A 20,748-nucleotide genomic window follows, 5' to 3' on the forward strand; every position below is an offset into this window, starting at 1 on the left:
GATCTGAACGCAGTCGGTCTTCGATAATTAGATTTAACTCTTACCGTCTCCTTGGCAACTCCACTTCACTGTCCACCTCCCCCTCCTCTTCCTCTGATGACACTCCACGTCTCTGCGGAGAAAAGTAAGAGTACGTATGAGATCAGTGTTTTCTCACTTTCAATACACACTGATAATCCTTACTCCTGCCAAGAGGAGCCATCTGGTAAGATGTGACCCTGATGACACCCTGGGTATATACTGTACACAGGACCTTGTTCAGAAAACCTGTGACTGAACCCCACGTATAACTCATATCTAACATACAAATGCCCTCAGGTAACATATTAATCGAGAAGTTGAAGTTGCAACTACTACTACTACTGACAAATCAGCTACAGCATGCACAGGTGGCAGTAATTCACTCCTAATCAAGTGGTCTGTATTTAAACACTTGAGTCTTTTTAGGTATCTATAGAAATGATGATGCACTTAATGGAGTGATGGTGATAAGACACAGCAGATCAGAGATCAAAAGGTTTGGTCTGGACTTCTTATTCCATCAAATGATTTTTCATTTGTCTCTTAACTTCTTGACAGATGCTGTTTTTAATTTTTTTTTTCATACAGTGGATTGAGTGAAGACCGAGGCAGTGAAAAAGGCAGGAAAAGGTTTTGTATGTCGCTTAACTGGCAACAAATGAAATCAAAATGGTTTGATCTCCCTAAAGTTTGACACTTGACAAAGTCTCACCTGGCTGCGTGTGACTGCGGCCCTGTAGAGCAGTGCTGCAGGTGTGAGGCGTTGACTTCTGGGCGAGCGTGTGATCACCGTCCCATCCTCCTTCTCCTCGCCTTCGTGAGAAACGCGGGGGTTCCCGAGCACAGACGCCCTCCCTGCAGCTGCTCCCCTGCCACACGGCGAGTCGGGGCTACTGGAGAACGGAATAGAACCCGCATCCTCGCTGGGCGTGTCACTGCGTGGAGGTGTATCTGCCAGATCATCCGTCCCCGCACCCACATCTGGCCCTTCATCTGGCCTTCCAGTCCTACTCTCCCCGAGCCCGGCCGAGGCGCTCTGGCTGCCCGCTCTGTCCAGCCCCGGCCTGGCCTGCCCCTTCCTCCGGCCTTCGGCCTCCAGGGTGGTTGAAATGAGATCCGGGCTCGAGGAGTACATCTTCTTGAGCAGAAGATCGTGCTGCAGGCCTCTGAGGGCTGCACTCGGGTCCAGATGCTGCTTGCTGCTGGGGACGGATGTGGTGGAGTTGACCATTGCTAGTGAAGAGGAGAGAGTGGCTTTCAGCTGAGCCAAGTCCCCGCTGCTGCCTTTACCGGCCTTCCTGTAGCGGGGTTTTCCTCGGCGTGAGCGGCCGGGGGAGGTAGAGCCCTTGTTGGGGATTGTGACCTGGGTCATCGAAGAGTCCAGTTTGGGGAGGATGACCTCTGACTTTAATAAGTCTGGCCTGGAAAGGACAGGGACAGAATTAATTAAAAACTGGGGGAAAGAATAAACTTTACAATAATTTGCATTTATTGTTAGGTAGATGCTGGATCATATCAGCAGTCTAGACCATATAAATGAAAGGATAAGGCTGATGATATTCTGCAGAGTCGATCTGACTTCATCAGCCCAGCACCATTACAACAGGGCTACTTGCTTGAAGGTGGACAGTGAGAACATTTGAATTATATAAGCAGACTAATCCTTAAACAAAGCCTTAGTAGACATCTCCCTGCTGTCTCACCTCTTGCTGTGTGAGGGCAGTTTCTGAGGTACGTTGCGTTTCTTCAGGAGTTTCTCCATGGAGTTGGAGGAGGCTGACTGTCTGGAGCTGTGGTGTTTGAAGCAGCCCGGGTACTTCTTGTCCAGTGACTGCTCCCTCCTGGCGATTAAACACAGAGCCAATACTCGTTTAATGGATGTCAATGACTACTCCTCGTATGAGAGCACTTTGTTACATGCAGTGGCCCTGTGTGACTGGATGTAATGGCCATTGACATCACATTACGGGTGAACTTTATTACAAAAACACTGCTTAACCAATGTTGATGGATAAAGCCTTTCAATGATTACAACTCTAGCTCTCCTCACTGGCTCAGTGCAGTGCCTTCATCAAACCTGACAGAGCAGGAACAGTTTTGCAAAAACAAACTGATGCACGTGCAAAACTGGTAATACTTCTACTTCTACTGACTTCTGTTGATCGGTGTCCAAAAAGACATCAAATTCCCTTTCAGTCAGTGCAAAAAATGAAAGCTTTGAGGAGGGTGAATACTTTGTAAATGTACTGTAAATCAATGGCAGTTTTCATACTTGTGCAGTTCCTTCTCTTTGATCTCCAGCTGCAGCATGATGGCGTTGAGCTCCATGTACAGATTGTTGGCTCTCTCCAGTTTCCTCTCGTAGTGCTCCCGGATGTCCAGCGCGTGTCTGCGAGAAGAGAACAAAAACATGGAGAAGGACATTAATTAATACATTGATCTACTTCTGCCATAAATATATGGCTTTCTCATCCTCGTGTCTGTACATCTCCATCTGTATTTCAAGGGGGTTCATCCTTGTCATAATTGCCCTGCTGACCTGAGCTCTTCTCTGCGTCGTTTGATGAGCTCTTCGTCCAGCCTGTGAAGACATGTCCCCTCAGACTTGATCTTCTCAAAGTGGTGCCTCACCTCGTCCCTCCACTCCACCTGGAGACACATAAAACACATCCGCCAGAGAGCATTAATGACTCACATAAACCTCATATTTTCAGCATTTTATCGCTTAAAAAAATGATTTCGATTGTTTAAATTACAAACTGTGTCGTCTTCCTCTTCTAATAATTACTACTACCACCACCACTTCTACTATTATCAGTGTTTCTACTCCCTGTTTAATTATACTCGTATAAATCATTCAGGAATCAGTTGCCCACACTTGAGGGTCATGCAATTTAAAATCAGACGGATCATTTATTTGGGGACTGTAGTTACTTCCTCTGTAGATGCAGCAGACAAGAGGAGACAAAGAAGGCGCCTGCTTCATCATATATTCAGAATGTAATATCCTGGCAGCTCTATCTCTGTATAACATTTAAAGAAGCAACTCTTTTTAAATGTATTTTTTTATTAGATTTGTACACTTGAAAACGCTGCCATTACTGTATTATCTCGTTGAGATAGTCAAGAATGACTTTGTGGAAGGTTTGTGGAAGAATTAGGTGCATGTATTTGTTGTGGGATTTTGGGGTTCCTCCCTCCAGAGGATGTTTTATGTTTTTCAATAAAACCTATGCAAATTTTACATCTTTTTTGGACCAACATTATAACCAAATCTGTGTGCAAAAAGTTGAAAAAGCAGACAATAATAATAAACAACACAGAAAAAGCTGAGAGATAAAACTGTTCAAAACAGCTTGCCGCGCCTAAACCTTATAATGGTCGTGAAAACACTGTGTCAAGTCTTCATTTGAGTGATACTATTAACAACAAAAGAATTAACATTGAGAATAAGCTTCACTGCAGCTTGATCTGTTTAAAAAAAGCTCTCCGTTTACAGAGGTTCATGTGTATGACTGAAACTGAACCCATTAAGCTGTCAGATGATAATCAATATGCAGGGAGTGAAACTGAACGTGAACTGACATGACAAGAGCACAAAAAAAATTGCAGCGTGGGCATTTTCTCGTACACAGTGGAGCGTGACAGCTGTTATCTGATACCTGTCATATCAGAGGACAAAGGAAGTCAGATATATGAGCGCGTGCACGAACATGCATGTGCGTGCACCACACGCGTGTGTGTCTGTGTGTGTGTGTACATTTCTGTCTGTGCATGACTGATGCTCTTCTTATTAAGCTAATGGACTCTTGTGCGCACTCTTCTATGTCTCCTGTCCCCTCTTTCTCCTCTCTCTCTGCTCCCTGCACCCTGCCATTAAAGCAATCAATACACTCCAGCAGCAAATACTTCTTTCTAACGTCACAAGAAAAATCCATTATAGGGCAGAGAGGAGAGAAACTGGGCAGGGTTGCAAGGGGAGGAACTGGAACGGGGAGACATAAAGGATCAAGGATAAGTGGAAGGAGTGAAAGAGGGTTGTATTTTGTAAACGGAGGAGGAGGAGGCAGCGGGCTGCTCCGAAAAGAAAATGAAATGCTATTCATTTTGTGTGTTTGCGTGCGTCTCGTGATTATTCATGCTCGAGTTATAAATGGATCTGCGGTTCTGCACGGCTGAGTTAACACATATCTTCCACACAATTATACTTTTTCTTCTAGGCCTCCTGTCCTTCATCTGTTTGGGTTCGCTATGGTCTAACATATTTGTCACGGGCTCCCCATCCCCCACGCCCTCGCAGTCTTTCTCCATCACACAGACCTTCTTCTCCATCACGCTTTGATATGATGGAGGATGAAAAAGGTTCATTCTTTGACCACAAATCAGCACTCACATGACAAGGAACAAAGGCCAAGGAACCAGCAATAATATGTTGTGATTGAAAGCGCAGGTATTATTAGTGGGGCTCCCGAGAGGTTTGGGGCCCCTGTGCAGCTGCACTGCCTGTAGTTACTGCAGCAGACTGGAAATAAAATGGCAGCGGGTTGACAGCAAAATGACTGTTGGAGACACTGGCTGCTGTCGACAAGAGGTTTCTATTAAGAGCTCATACAGCTAATAACTATTTAAGTTTTTATTTGACAAAGGGGACCGTGACTTGAGAATTGATGAATCTTAATTGTATTGTCCCTTAATTACACAAAGTGTCTGAACAAGATTGTGAAGTGCTTTTTTGACTTAATTCCAGGGCTACACAATAAGGACTGCCTGAATGCCCGGGGCAAGTAAAATGCCACGTTAGGCTGCAACGGGAGCTGAAGCGCAAACAAACATTTTAGATTGCATCTATGACACATCGTGTTCTTGTTCTGATTTATTTACTGAAAGATTCAACATGACAATCAACACTAGTCTTTGTTGTTATTTGATTACCACCAATAAATTAAAAAAAAAATTGTATAGGGGCAAGTAAATACTGTCTATACTGTGCCTCATTTTAAGAGGCTGTGTCCTTGCTGCAGCGGCCCAGGGTTTAAATCTGACCTGTGGCCCTTTGCCATGTGTCATCCCCCTTCTCCCTCATCCTGTTTCTCTCTAAGCTTTCCTATCGAATAAGACTATGAAAAAAATATTTATTTTTTTTAAAAAAAGAAAGAAAAGTAAGCAGATTTCTGACTCACTTGTCCGGAAAAACAACATCAATGTTGAATGACTCATTCTCGGTTTCTACTTCTTCTTATTATGTGTGATAAATTATCATTTTTAAAAAATGTCATCATGATCATCATTTTACCCACCGTTTAGACATCAAGGTAGCCTTTGAGTTGGGACTGTTGACAGAGATAAAGGAAGCTCACCTGAGACTGAAAGTACGTTTCTTGTGGGGTCGACAGGATATCTGCTGAGGCGATGTCCAGATGCAGGAGGATCTGTCGGAAGGAGGGCCTGTTTCTTGGCTTGCAGTTCCTGTGAACAGTTTAAACAAATGTTTTGTCAGAAAGGTTTTATCATATTCGAAGCTCCCTTTTTGTAAAATATCTATACGTTTCTTCTCTTTCTATTTCACTCGCTCTTCCACCATATTAAAGCTTCTAACATCATTACACTCTCTTAGCGCTGATGCCTCAACTTTCTTTTTCCACATCAGTCTTCTTCCCTCCTCCATCTCCTCCCCTCCCGCCCGCTCACCAGCATTGCCTCAGGAGCAGTTTGAAGCTGTCTGGACAGCTATCAGGTACTGGCAGCTGCAGACTGTTGTTGCCCACTCCCCAGATGATAGCGGAGGAGTCCACATCCTTATAGGGCACCTCTCCTGTCAGCATCTCCCACAGCACGACGCCGAAGGACCTGCAGAGAGAGAGAGAGATGTGGCGTTTACTTTCAGGCACGATAATAAAGATGTGAAGTGAACTGATGAAGGAAGCACGGATGAAATGTCACACTTTCAACTTTTTGTGGAAATAAATCTTTAACTGTTCAATCTGATGGAAACTTTAACCATGTAAAAATCTTTTGATGCTGATAGCATAAACTGATCATTATCAAGGTTTAATCAGTTTGGCCTGATAAATCATCACATTTTTGAAGCAAAAATGTCAAACATTTGCTGGTTCCAGCTTGTTAATGTAAGGACCTGCTGCTTTTCTTTGTTGTAGATGCCAGTCAATGAAGTAAACTTTTGTTTTGGACAGTTTGTTGGACAAAAGAAGCAATTTGAAGACGCTGCTTTGGGCTCTGGGAAGTTGTGATGAGTAATTTTCATAATTGTTTGACTTTTTTTTGCTAAACAATTAATCGGGTAATCCTGACATTAATAGGCGGATTCATCCAAAATGAAAATAACTCTTAGTTCCCAACGTTTGCCGAGACATGGCGCTTTATTTCACTACAGCTCAGAGCTTCACTGTGGACCTCCGGCTTTATGTCTGTTTGGTAGGTGAGCCAGAGAGCAGCACCCCATGGGGGACGTAACTAGGGAAAGTCTGTTGTCATTGACTCTCTGGGTTGCCATGGTGACCATGTACAGTATCCAAGGTGCCAATAGCATCACACGCAGCATTGAGGGGGTGTGTGTGCGATGTTGTGTTTACATGTGTATTTTTAGAGTCCCTCCATCTTCGTGTTTATGATTTGTGATATAAATGCATGAGAACAGACACTCGAGTACAAGGCAATGCAGCCACCAGGTTAAACATTAGCTGTTAGTTAGATGATGGATTGCATTTATGTTATAAATGTATTTCTACACAGTATTATAACATTCAATAATATAATTAATCAATGATCTTTAAGTAGCAAGTACAATTATAATATATATATCCTTTATTCAACCAGGTGAAAGCTCGACTGAAATTAAAACCTCTTCTTCAAGCGCAACCTTGAAACAGCAAACACAATACAAACATACACAATCAACTGTCAGCACACACACACATACAAATGGGTGAACACAATATCAAGCTGAAGTGCAACACAAGACCAGGAAATCAGTAGCTACATAACCAAGTGAAGCAAATTCTAGCAGCGTTAATTATCATTTTAACATTATTTTGGTGAAATTCCATTATCGGGATAATTGTGAATACCCTCACATGAATGACTTGAAAATAAATCAGGAAACCTACAAAGGACTGTACATCAGCAAGCTAGACATGTTTTTCACCTGCCTATGCCTGTCACCATGGCTGAAGGCTCAGCTTGCACATTGTATCCCCCACAAAAACAAGTTAAATCAGATGTGAGTAAACTAAAGAACAACAGGGAGATGAGGTTATCACCATTTATTTATCAGTTATCTGAGCAGGAACACCTTATGATTACTTATTTGAGATTATTTGATGATTTACAGATGTGTGGCCTCGCTGCGATGCAATAAAAATAGTTGTTTGGTAACAATCTGTATCTTGGTTACAGTATGCTTTCATGCAGTTTCAGCTTTTAAAGTTTTAAGAATATTTCCTTGATTATCAGGATAATATCGTGAATGACAATGATGTTGGACGGGACAATCGTGACCTACATAATGCAATGCAGCATTATTATTTAGCAGCTCAACAGACAGGCTCATATTGTCAGCCTACGTCTGGCAGGAGCATTTTCTCATGTTGTTGTGTCTTGTGTGAGTTTTACATGTTTTTTTTTTAGCTTATAGCCTTTTATTGTTTTTTTCTTTGTAATTAAGAGTATTTTTTCTGTCTTCTATATGTTGTGTGTTTATTTGTTGACCTGTGTGGTGAGCTAGTTTATAATGTAGCTTATATTTTGTTTCATTAATCTGTACTTTCTTACAATGCCTTTATGTTGAATTCTACCTCTGGCTGTTTTAGCACAGTCCTTATATAAAACTCCATCGTACCAGCTGTTGAAGTGCTGCATGTCAGCACAAAACGAAACTGAACACATCCCGCATAATGCTTCCCCACAGCCTCTCCTCTTCTGACTCACTCTTTTCGTGGTATGTATTACTACACAATTTACATAAATTTAAACAAAACTGTACACTCTCCACCCGTGCTTTACTTTCTCTTCACATCAAAAGCTTTTTAATCCTATTTTCACTTCTCTGCTAATGCACTGCTGGCTCGGGGCCAAACCGTCCGCAGGCTCAGAAGGTTATTCCAGCCTCTCCTGAGCACTGCAGCATCTGGCAAATCAATTATTAAATTAGCCAGCGTTCCTTTCAGGACCAAGAGGAAGAGTGATGGAGGGATGTAGGATGGGAGAGAGAGGACGGAGGGGGAGGGGGGGGGCTTAACACAGGGCAACCCATCAGATATGGCAGAGGCCCTATAGAATTTCATGTAATGAGATATTGTACATAATACTGAATAGATTTTCTGGAAACAGGATCCGGCGCTCTATACTGTAGTAGGCTGCAGCTAATGAGATTCTGTGACACATAAACCATAAGAGAAAATCGCAAAGGTTCGCCGATGCAGAAGTCGGAGTAAAAGGGTCATGACACCTACCAAATATCCACCTTCTCTGAGACGGGTTCGTTGCGTATGACCTCTGGAGCCATCCAGGCCACCGTACCGGCGAAGGACATCTTGGTGCTCTTGTCGCTGAGCTCTTTGGACGTGCCGAAATCAGAAATCTTCACTGAGTCATCATAGGTGATCAGCATGCTGGAATTAAAAACATTGAGCGCCAAGTTTATATTGACATGTTTGAGTAAAAACAGCTAACTTGAACATACTAAATGTATACTGATTCAAACCAATCACTGGGCCTTAGAGTAACATGACACGTCATGACTTAATGTGTTGTCAGAACCTGTGCAGTGGTGTTGCAGTTAGGACCAATCAATTAGCCTAATCATAGCATCTAAATTGGGCCATAAATGTTTCTTTGTGAAGCAGTGGTTCCTAACCTGTGGGTGTAAACCCACTGTGACGTCAGCCATTAGTTCGTGGACGACCCTATGAGGCCTCAATTTGGTAATTTGGTGTTTTCTGGAGCCAGAAGTGACCATATTTAGATGAGCAAATGGAGCTCGGGAGGATACAGATTGGATCTGACTGAGACCCAGAGGACACGCCATTGTAGCGAATTGTCAATCACAAATTAGCCACCTCTGAAAGCATAATCTGCTTTATTGTCTGTTTGACTCTAAATGGGGCCATAATTTACTAAATGAACATCATGCTGTATTGAAGAAGACTTGAAACCAGTGATTGAGACCATAAACTCAACAGTAAACTGTTTAATGAGGTAACAAATCAGGTGAGAAGTAGGGTCATTTTCTCATTTCTTTTTTCATCCATATTTTATATGGTTGGGACCCCACTGTGGGTCACGAGATAAAGTCATAGCATGGGTGAAAATAATGTTTTTTTCCTATAATCTTTGTTTTTTCCCCCTGTAAATTACTGGATCATTTTAATGAACAAATCACAGCTGGTAGAGAAATGCAATCTGTGACACGTGGTTGTACGCAAACACTGCTTTATTCTGAGAGTCCAAAACCAGAAAAGGTTTGGAACTGTTATATATCCAAATATTTACCATTCACTCAAATCAGATTGATAATGTCCGAGATATAACCTGAGATCCAGATTAAAGAAGGAACCTTATGACCTTGTGATTTACACTTAAATTTCAAAAAATGTAATCACACAGTTAGTTAAATGGTCTATAAAACTCACTTTGGTGACTTGAGGTCTCTGTGGATGATCTTGTGGAGGTGAAGATAGTTCATGCCTCCAGCGATGCCCATGGCCCAGTCCATGAGCAGGGATGGTTGGATCTGCCTGCCTGCTCTCAGCACCTCATACAGCTGTCCCTGGGCACAGTACTCCATGATGATGCAGTAACATGGAGCCTGGGTACAAATACCTCTGAGAGAGTAGAGAAGTATGTACAGCATGTTAACACAGAACATATTAGAGTTGTTACGATCTCTCATAATCCATCTAAACTGTCTATATAATGAGCCAGCTGATCACGTCTACTAACTTGAACGTGATGATGTTGGGGTGTTTGAGCTTGCGCAGGTGCTTGATGTCCGTCTCTTTGATGTTTCGCACTTTCTTCACGGCGACTTCTTGTCCGTGCAGTTTGCCCAGAAAGACGGCACCCTGGGCTCCGCTGCCCACCCACTGAAGGTCAGATATCTCCTCGAACGGGACCTCCCACGCCTCTGAGAATGGGGAAAAAGATGGAGGGAATTCATAAATTTTTAAATTTATAAATTCATTTATAATTTTACTTCCCTTTTAGAAATGTTTTTTGGCCTTTTCATGGCTTTATTCAATAGGACGGCTTAGAGAGATGACAGGAAACAGGATAAGAGAGAGGACGAGTGATACGCTACCAACTGAGGGCACCTCCCTTTCCTTCTTTTTTTTGATGTTGTGATGATTCATTTTGCTTTTATTACATACACGTCATCCTTTTGTCTAGATACATGAACGTCAGTCTCTTCATACTTGGCCTTTTCTTGCTAAGAATTAGATTAGAAGATCAATACCACTATCATGTCTGCCCAGTCAATATGAAGCTACAGCTGGCTGCTGATGAGCATAGCTTAAAATACGGACTGTAAACAGTGGAAACAGCTAGCCTAGCGCTGTCTAAAGGTGACAGAATCCACCTACCAGCACCTCTAAACTTCACAACATAACGTAAAATAACATATCATGAGATGACGTAACAACATTTTATCTTGTTGGTTTAGTCCTTACAAAAGTTACCTATAGATCAAGTAACTTCAAGTAACAGATCAGTACGTAGCCCGCTGTAAAACATAAGGTGTCATTTTTACACTTTTCTTGTACGGTTAACAATAACATGTTACTAAGTGAGCTTTAGAGGGTTTGGTTGCCAGATTTTGTTACCGTTGGGCAGAGCCAGGCTAGCTGTTTCCCCCTGTTTCCAGTCTTTGCGCTAAGCTAAGCTAACTGGCTCCTATAGCGATAGCTTCATATTTACTGTACATATATCAGAGTGGTATTGATCTTTTAACTATTATTTTAAGCATGTTTATGTGTCATGCTAATAAAATGAAAACAAAGCAGGTTCATTTCATGCTGAGCTGTAAACCTAAAGCTTATCAAAAGCTAAAACTCTTTAAACACGACAACAAAACATCAACTTTATGTAAAGCTAAAGCTAGCAGCAGGGAGTACACAGCACCACATCAGGTTTCGTTGTTTTGCAATAACAGACCTGTAACTGTAAAACCTGTTGTAAGCCCGGGCTCTTACAGCCAAACGCAGAGCCCCAGCTGATATCTTGTTCAGTTGTTGAACCTCACCTTAACCTAAGACTCGGGGTGTGCACTGAGCAGGCAGACAGACAGGAAGCTCTAATCTCCTGTGGGTAATTCTCCCTCAGCCTCCTAAATCCTGCTTAGTGCCATTGTGGGGCTGACGCGAAACAGGGGTCCAACGCTCAGGAGAGGGTTGGAACAGGGAGGGGATTTGAGAGCCTAATGTGGTGGTCGGGTAGTGACGGTGGTGCTGGCTCTGCTTGTGTAAAGAGGGGAGGGGGATTCCCCGCGGGTCGGCAGGGGTCCATGTGGCCCTGGACAGACTGTTAATACAGAGAAAATATACGGCCTGCTCTACTGCTGTTCTTAACCCAGAGAAAAGAAGATTCAGACACATTTATCATATTAATAAGGATGATATAAATGATTAATGCTCTACAGTGATAGATTGAGGGCTCCGTCTTGAATGGGCCCCACAGTAAAGACATAAGGCCACATCTGACACACCAGAATTACCTCAGGTCTGCTTTGTTTGATCTGAAAAATTGAGGAAATTTAGAGCATCGCCCGGCAGCCTGCAGTCCTTCACAATCAATAAAGGACAGCCCATGTTCCTGCTTGCCATTGTGCCTTCCAATCAAAGCATAAGAATAGAGCATTGTGATATGGCAGGCAGGCATTCAGCTGCAATACCCCTATTTATTTCACTTTCATAATATCCGTATTGCTCTCGTCAGCGCGTGTGACTCCCCGCGATGCTGCACAGAGGAGGGGAGCAGCGAGGTGCAGATGGGATGGGAGTGATAACGGCACAGGATGAAAAGGAGAGGCAAGGAGACAATGAGAGATGGAGGGAGGAGGGGAGCGGAGGGGAGACGTGGAAGTCAAACGGGTGATAAAATAACAGGAGGCAATGAAGACAAGAAGACGTATAAATCTGCCACCTTCAAGCCTGCTGTATTTATTCTATCAAGTTTGTTTTTGACATCTTATCTGACTTTATGTGTCCGTGTCAGTGTTAAATAAGTGTTTCTATTTGTGGATGTGTTTATGTGTTTCTTACAATCATCTCTGGGCGCATGCTCACATACGTGTGTGTGTGTGTGTGTGTGTGTGTGTGTGTGTGTGTGTGTGTCAGGTTTGCGTTAATAGAGATGAGAGGCGCAGGGTCAGAGCGTGGCCATGCATAATTCATGAAGCAGATTTGGCAGAGGAGTCCCGGGGGAGCTCTGCGCTATTGTAGTGGCTGCAGACATAAACAACACAGCGTTACAGGGAGCTAGTTTCATTGGGGGGGTGGTAGTGGGAGGGAGGTGGGGTGGGCACAAGCAGGCGAGAGGATGGATGGGGGGGGGGGGAAATATCAAGGGAAAATAAGCCATTTGGAGCTTTGATGGAGTCTCTCTCACTGGCTACAGCTCACGTCAAGGCAAGTGTTTGTTTACAACATGGCCTTTGTGGGAGTCATTTTTCTGTTAATGTAATTAAACAGTTGGGAGAAGATAATTTCATTAGCATATCAAAGATTCAGGCTGGTATTAAATGGCTACAACCATTAAAAGCAGCCATCGCCAGCCAGTGTGTGTGGATGTGTTTATGTGTTTTTAACTGTAATGGATTTGACTGAGAGACTTACCGTCTAGGTCGTGTTTGTGCTCTGTGGAGTAAGCTTTGCCGATCATAGTCCAGACAGGCCGCAGACACCCAAACAACCCCTCCAGAAACCCTCCTCCCCCTCCTGTGGACTGGCACTGTAGCCTGGCGTCACCCGCCTGGCTCCTGACTGCGCTGCTGTCCAGCTCCTGCCCCTCTCCCTCTGTCCTTCCAGGGCTCCCATCATGCTCGTGGAGCTTCAGGACACTGTTGGCAAAGTGTTCCTGTTGATCCTCGCCCGGCGTCTGGTTGTGCCCGGCAGTCTGCCCCTCTCCTCCTCCGCCCCCGGGCTCGACGGCACCTCCGGTGTCTATGGACAGGACGTTGCGCAGGACGCACTGGGTCGGGGTGAGGTCCATTTCTGGGGTGCATGGTGTTTCAGCATCGAGGCGGCGAAAGGATGGAGGGTCGGAGATGGGTGTGTTGAAGCCGGACAGAGAAGGAGAGGGGGCACGAGTTTCATGAATGAGCGCCATGAGGGCCTGTGGTCATCAGAACAAGTAGAGAAGTGGAAGTCTGGACAAGATCAAACACAGAGAGGGGAAGAGGATGGAAAATGTTACAAATCAAATCAAAGTTAAATTCATTCCATGAATGCGAGCTGAACATCGAGTGTGTGGGAGATTATCACCTCTGGAGGATGAATATTTTCATAGTCACCTATGACTAGAGCCTTTAGCTGCTGTTAGTGAGTTATCATAAGTGTCAGAGGAGCTCTGTGGAGTGACTGTTCAGCACCCCAAAAAGCTCAGATCTGGGCCATGCAGTTCTGCAAATGCAATCAGATAAGAGGGCAAATCTCTTTAGCTGTGATCAGTATCAAAGAAAAACACATTCGTAGCTTCTATGCTCCTCTGGCTCATGTCAATTTTTTGGCTTTGTTGCATCTCCCATAAAAAGCTTTCTATAAAGAGTGGCTTTACGGGCTGTGCAGGGGTCTTTCGTGAAGGGTAACATTTCATAGAGTAAATATATTTTTTTTTAATATGCCAACAGTCGTTGTGTGTCCTGTCATTGTGGTGGAGAAGAGGTTGTATGGCTCACGTGCCGCTCAGTTGCCCTCCTGGATCCACAGTCTTGGCATATATATTTTATAATCTACTTGTATCCAAAATGTTCTCATTGGGATCTGAATATTTGTGATTTGGTTGGTTTGTTATGCCCACGAAACATCTATTGCAGGATCCCTCCTCTGTGGCTCTTCCTGAGGTTTGTTCTCTGCTGAAAGGGTTTTTTTGTGGGGGAGTTTTTCCTTCCTGGAATTGCGGGTCTAAGGACAGAGGGTGTTGTGCACTGCACAGATTGTAAAGCCCCCCGAGGCACTGTGATTTGTCATTTGTGGCTTTATAAATAAAACTGACCTGACTTGAATTAACTACACAACAAGAGAATGAGTTAATCATCAGCATAGAATAGTAATGTCAGGAAAAAACACTGCATATAATTCAAAACATTCACAATTTTTAGCCTTCGTCACAACGCAGATGTGAGTATTTATTGCTTGCTGCACCGCTGGTCTAATTTCGGTTATTACTCTACATGTGGCCATTAGCTTATGAGTCACGCTGTCTGATCTCTGAACATATCAAATCAATATGTGAAACATGATTCAGGATGTGTGGATAAAGGACAAAAGAGCAGCCTGTGTGGACCATAAATCTGAGGAAGCCTCGCCACGAAGAATATTAGATCCCCCTCTAGGAATAACTTGACAACCTTCTGTAGCTGCCGCAGCATCACTGTGTCACTCTTAGAGAATATTAGGCTGCACACACACACAGGACTGCCTTCCTCTTGGTTTACCATGTTCATGATTTGCAAAACCAGAACGGTGTCACAGCTGGTTATTTACATCCTACTCGAGTAGCTTCGCCGGCGTATGAAAGTGGATGAGATCGAATAATGAGAGAAATTCTGTAAGCCTCCTCGAAGCTTGTCATTTCTCCAAGGACGACGGTGTGTACACGCTCAGCGGAGAATGAAAATGAATTATTTCTCGTCGGAGCCTTTTTGAAGTGGTTCACTCCTCCTCGGCTGTCTCTGACTAGAAAAGAAAAACCAGGTGGCTTTGCAGAAATAATGATACAAATCAAAATCGAACATCATCCTGTGTGAAGGGCTGAGAATGTCACATCCTGATCAGTGTGAAGGTCAATTTGAGTCAAATTACTGAGCCAAAAATGCAATTAAGACTCATTTCTAAGACTTATTTCGTCCTCACTCTGGGTAATGTACCTGACATCCGATGTACGAGGCCCACTGTGTCGTGACACCACCACATATAGCAATCTATAATTTATAAGAGTGAATACCCCCAAAACAAGGCAAGAAGACGCAGCCTGGATGATCCATTAACCAAAACCTGAAGCATAAAGCTCAAAGTCTGGAAAAAAAAAATCATCCTCATTATAAATGTGCTGCAGAGAGAGAAGCACTGAGACACATCTGGTGTCTGAAAATCTGGAATAATCGCGCACATCATTCACATCCGACTGGTTCCTGTCTCTGTCTGTTAATAGTGCCTGCACACTTTATTTATGTGGAGGTATCAGCTGCGGGAGCTGCGGGAGGAGGCTACGCTCTGCTACAGGCCAGCGCATTGTGGATTTATCGCAGGGGCTTCTTGTGCGCATCGTCGCCTCTCCTCCTGCGGCTGAGATCCTCCCCGCTGGAGGAGCGTCACTGACAACACTTAAATGACACTCTAAAGACGTTTATGTGTGGATATTAAAAAGGGCCTGCTGCGTTATTTACGGGTAACATTAGCTGTGCCGCGTTCCCCTGAATGCCATTGAACGTGAAAGCAACGGTTCCTACCTCAGCGCCGACACCTCGAGTCCATCTCTGGCGACTCCAAGAGCGTATTCCAAGTTTATTCTAGAAAAACAGCGAATAATCCTCCCTTTTCTGGGGTCTGTCGTTACAGCCCAGCATCCACGCTTCCTCCTCTTCCTCCTCCTCCTCCTCTTCAGCGCATCCACTGCCGCCCTGGATAACTGGAAGTCTGCGTATTTCTCCTGCGTAAACAGTAAACACCGCTACAGCTCCGCTCCCCTTTGGTTCGCTTGTTTTTTCCTGCTCCTACACCTCCTCCTTTTCCATTCTCCTCTGAGGACGCGATGTGCGCACACTCAGGAATTTATACGGCGATCTCACCTATAGTAAACACGACCGAGGAGGAGAGGAGAGGAGAGGAGGAGAGGATGGGAGGATGGGAGGGGAGGGAGGCAGCGTTGGTGTCCTCCAATCAGAGAGGAGGAGCGCGCTGTGACGAGCGCAGTCCGGTGAGACACGGGACAACCGCAGGTAAACGGGTTTATGTGCGGGCGTGAGGAGCAGGAGCAGGAGGAGGAGGAGGAGGAGGAGGTCAGCCGGTATGTGAGGTGATCAAAATGATGTCATCCCCAAAGCATGCAGCATTTGAGTGGACAGCGCCGTGTAAATCCCCTCAAACCCTATTAATGCCCTCTGTATCCAGTCTAATTGGTGCGTAATCTGTGAGCCCCCACCCCTCGTCTGCCACAGAGGGGACATGTGGGAAGGACGGCAGCACGTTTTTTTTTTTTTATTATTATCTTCATCTCCAATCTCTACTGACCCATTTCTCTCAGAGAGCACAGAAGGAACCTAAATGGGACTTTCCCCAGGCGTGATTTGTTTCCCTCAGCGGCTTCAATTAACCTGAATGAAATAAAATATCACACTGATTTCGAAAACTTTCAACACAAATCTCTTTTTGTGTGTTTGATGTAGGGCTGAGAAAATGTCGATATCGTTATCGTGATATGACCGTATATGAACCTAGATTTTGGTTATCATCATATCATGATATGACATACAGTAAAAACAAACCGGCCGGTCGATATTAAAGCCTGGTTTCAATATGAAAACTTTTTTTATTTCAGAAATTATAATCCTGAAAAAGATGCTTGGGTTTAATTATTAAAGTCCCAATGAAGTTCAGTTCCATAACTTTGTCCGACCCGATCGCCAGAATAAATGTTAGCTCAGTAAGTTTCTAAAATAACTGTTTTAGTTGCCAAAAACACGGCTGGAAATGACCCCACGACGTCTCCTTAAAAACACGAGCACTGTCATCACAAACACAGCAGGATTTGGCCCGACTTGCTGTGAAAAAATGTTGGTTTTGTCACCACAAACAAGGCTAGAAAATGTCCTGAGCATTCCTTAAAATATCCAGTGGTGTCACGCTTACAAAAATGGTTAAACATTGTGGTCCCTTCTCAAAAAATATCCTGTAGGTTCACACTTAGAAATGCAGAAATGCAGACCACAACTCCGGTCGCCCGTTTGGCAGTCTCGTCAGCTGTGACTGTAACCAATCGTAGCATTTATGAAGTGGTTTTAAGGAGATTTTTCAAATATTAAGATAAATATTTTACTGTGATGTAGCCTAAAGGGGTCCTGCTCCTGTTATTCAAGGTGTTATTCTCAAGGCCTTAACATGATACAAGACTAAATGAAGCTTTCCATATTGAGTCATGCATAAAACTAATGCACACAAGACACAAGAAAGTCATATAAAGCAGATTCTGAATGCTTAATGTCTACAACAGTCACTAAAACAATAACTGCTGATAAATGAACATTTTGCAGTCCTTTTAAGGGTTTTACGATGAAGTTCAAGCACATTTTTAGAATATTTAGTGGATTATGTTGAGCCATTTCACAGTAAACGTACACTTGATTATCATAGTAAGCCTTAAGAATGAACAACACAAAATAACTCACTTCCTAATCACACAGCTCACACATTTAAGTCAGGGTAATCCCGCATGATGAAAGGATGTCAGAGTATCTCTGCGGGGGAGATCATGAAATCAGTGTCAACACTGGAGAATCTTCCAAGAGTCAAACTATTTGGCTGACACAGGAAGATATGAGTTTGTGGTGCAGCTGGGGATCCCGTGTCTGAGCTGCATATTTACTGACGGTCCAAATGGTTGTAGCTACGTGACCCTTTTTGAGTGCTAAATCCAAATCCAGCCCTTATCTCCCAGATTAAACTCGTGTTGGGTTTAAGCCCTGTAACGATGACCTCATCGTTCGGCTTGTAGACGGTGGGGAAACCCCAACTAGTGCGCAAACCGATCATGTGAGACTGAGAAACCTACACAACACACAAGAATATCAAGCCTCCCCCTCGTCTTCCTCTCTCTGCAGAGCTTTATGAAATTCTGATGAAAATGATATCATCGCACCAGCTTCAAGTGATACCTCCAGTGAAATTACAGTTAGAAGTTGTTTACCTCTGTTTCATTTCTTATGAGTCATCCTCCACCTTCTGCTTCCACATGAAGCCTTGCCAAATGAAGATAAGAATTATTTTCTTTCAGAGTACTTTGCATTGTCTCTCTCTTCCTCTCTTTTTGTGACATTTTCACACCCACGAAGGGGAAACGAACACTGTCAGAGCATTGTTGCATCTCTAAAATGATTTCTGACAGCTCACTTGAATGCTTAAGTTTATCTTCTAATCGAATGGAAAATTATTTTTAAGCTACCAAATGAATATTCAAGGAGCCCCAGCCAAAAAATGGTTTATGAATGTTTAATCTTGATTTTAATATCACATGAAATAGAAATAGTCGGCAAAACCGGCGACTTTAATCATTCTTGCCATCCACATCTGTAATTCCTCTCCCTACTCTGTCTTAAGGCGGTCCGAATGGAGCAGAACATCCTCTGTTCTATTTCTATCTTTTTCTTAAAACTTTCCTCATGATTTATTTATTGGTGCCTGTAGTTGCAGTATGGCTCCTCGTCGGGGATGTTCAGTCCTCTAAGGGTCCGTGCAGCTGCCTCTGAAGTCCACCAACACAGCTTGTGCTTCTGTTGTGGTTACTCCAGCAGAAACAGGCACAGAATGAACGCCGCAGGGTATCACGCCTTATCAGATAAAAACTTCATATCTCCAAAGCGACAGCTTTTTTAGAAAATGTATGCAGTGGGGCTCCCATTGATTTTTTAAGACTGCACGGTGGATTCAAAATGAGCTACGTGCGTTGTCCTGTCACTGGGGTAGCAGCAATATGCTGTTTTAAAGGTACACTGTGGTATGCAAACTGGTGATTATCATACTGTGTACATTTCCTTATCTATGGTACTGAAGTATACCATATTAGTGTTATTGAAAAAGTAATATTTTCCATGTCTGTCAACCTAAAATCCCTTCTGTTTTTCATTCTATTAAGGATCACTGTAACTGATAATAATAATTGCTGATGATTGTTGAGATATTTTCTGAGATGTTTATCATGCTTCTTTAATTGATAGTCATATGCCATAACAATCAATTATCAGTTAATTATTAATACTATATGAAATAACCACTGACTTGATCTATGTTTGATGTAAAGTCAGAGTAGGCTCCATTAAGAGTTTAACGACCAGATAAAGCAAAACACCAAGTTGCTTGAATGATAAACTAAAAAGCACAAAATAATGACGTCATTGAAGAGCTCCCATCTGCTGCTATCTAACACCTGACCCAAACCATATTAAGGCACAGCTCAAATGTAAAGTATCAGTTTGTATAGAATGCCTTTTTGTATTTTTAAATGACAAATTACTTGTATTTTAATTAAACACAGATTCTCATGCGAGTATTTTGCTTTTTATTTTGAAATATTTGATGAGAAAATATTTGTCATTTGTAACGAGATATTTTTTGATGCATTTGTGGTCAGTTAATGCATTTTTAATCCGTTCTTAACAGCGATTAATCATTAACATCCCCACACTGCGTTTAAGCAAAGATCATCTTGTAATTCAAGATTAAACACACTAAAAAGCGCACAATTACAAGTGCAAAGCTTTAACCTGACTACTAGGACTGACTGCACAGCACTCCACCACGGTCTGATGCAAAATGCTGCATTGTTTGGAAACATGCCTCGTAATCTGTAGGAGGGAATTAACACAAGCCTGCAGTGAAGGATGTCGAGAGGAATGTGTGTGTGCATGTGTGTATACATGAGAGCACAGTATGCTGTGAAAGGCCTGGTGCCAAACAGTTACAGATTGTCCCAGTCCGGGTAAGGGGGAAGGGTAGATTAGAGGTGTGTGTGTGTGTGTGTGTGTGTGTGATGGGTGTAGGGACAGAGGGGGAGGGCAGTTCCTGGCTCTTTGGAGAGCCTATTTATGGATCTTCATCGAGAGCCCCTTGTGTTACTCATTGTCACTTTCCCTCACACGCGGCTGAATAGGTGGCCAATCATCAAATCCACTCAACTCTGTTCCTAACGGGAACGTGAACAAAGAAAGCAAAGATAATTGGCACTCTGCTACAACATAATATTGACTGAAAGCCAACCACAGCAGAGTCACTCTTTTAGATTTCAGATGAAAGAACACAGGTAAGTGTGTGCGTGTGTGTCTGTGTGTGCGTTTTTCTGTATGTCTATGTCAATAACCACGATAGAGACATCCCTTCCTGTCTGTCGGGGGAAGCTGATATTGGACCGTGTTGTCATCAATCAGGTTGCCACGACTACTCCATTTTGCCCGCTGATGGGATTCATTAAGATTGGCGCCAACCAGCATTGGAGGGTGTGTGAGGAGGGTTGGTGGGTGTGGGATTCTCCATTTCAACAAGATGATCTCATCTCCTGTCTGCAGACCTTTCATTCATAAACTTCATCCATTCACACATGCGTGTGTTCAGGCGCGTGCACACACAGACACAACCTACGTATCTCCCAGCGGGACGCTGAGGAAACAGTTCAGCCAATGAGGCAATGTTCAGGTGAGATCACTGCCGGACGCCAAGGTTCCTCTTTCCATTTAAAAACTCTATAAAGGATGAGTGTTTGATGCCTCTCATCACTTGACCTTGCTTG

At 43.4% G+C, this 20,748-nt stretch overlaps 1 protein-coding gene across 2 annotated transcripts in view; it reads right to left on the reverse strand.

Annotated features, from left to right (window-relative positions):
• The window catches only part of LOC311254255 (mitogen-activated protein kinase kinase kinase 12-like), a 30,000-nt gene that overhangs the window by 2,184 nt on the left and 7,068 nt on the right, over window positions 1-20,748 (reverse strand). The window contains exons 1-12 of one of the 2 annotated variants that reach the window (XM_084347910.1): window positions 15,704-16,072; window positions 12,870-13,402; window positions 9,979-10,162; window positions 9,669-9,860; window positions 8,490-8,648; window positions 5,710-5,868; window positions 5,379-5,487; window positions 2,561-2,670; window positions 2,294-2,410; window positions 1,725-1,862; window positions 734-1,442; window positions 45-112 (exon numbers count right to left, since the gene is read on the reverse strand). In XM_084347910.1, coding sequence (XP_084204036.1) covers window positions 45-112; window positions 734-1,442; window positions 1,725-1,862; window positions 2,294-2,410; window positions 2,561-2,670; window positions 5,379-5,487; window positions 5,710-5,868; window positions 8,490-8,648; window positions 9,669-9,860; window positions 9,979-10,162; window positions 12,870-13,362 — 2,438 coding nt within the window. In that variant the 5' untranslated portion in view covers window positions 13,363-13,402; window positions 15,704-16,072. Of the gene's footprint in view, window positions 1-44; window positions 113-733; window positions 1,443-1,724; window positions 1,863-2,293; window positions 2,411-2,560; window positions 2,671-5,378; window positions 5,488-5,709; window positions 5,869-8,489; window positions 8,649-9,668; window positions 9,861-9,978; window positions 10,163-12,869; window positions 13,403-15,703; window positions 16,073-20,748 lie in introns of those variants that run through there. The other variant, XM_084347911.1, reaches the window with a different exon arrangement.

The sequence above is a fragment of the Pagrus pagrus genome (assembly GCF_965226575.1).
Source record: "Pagrus pagrus genome assembly, chromosome: 3".
NCBI lineage: Eukaryota > Metazoa > Chordata > Actinopteri > Spariformes > Sparidae > Pagrus > Pagrus pagrus.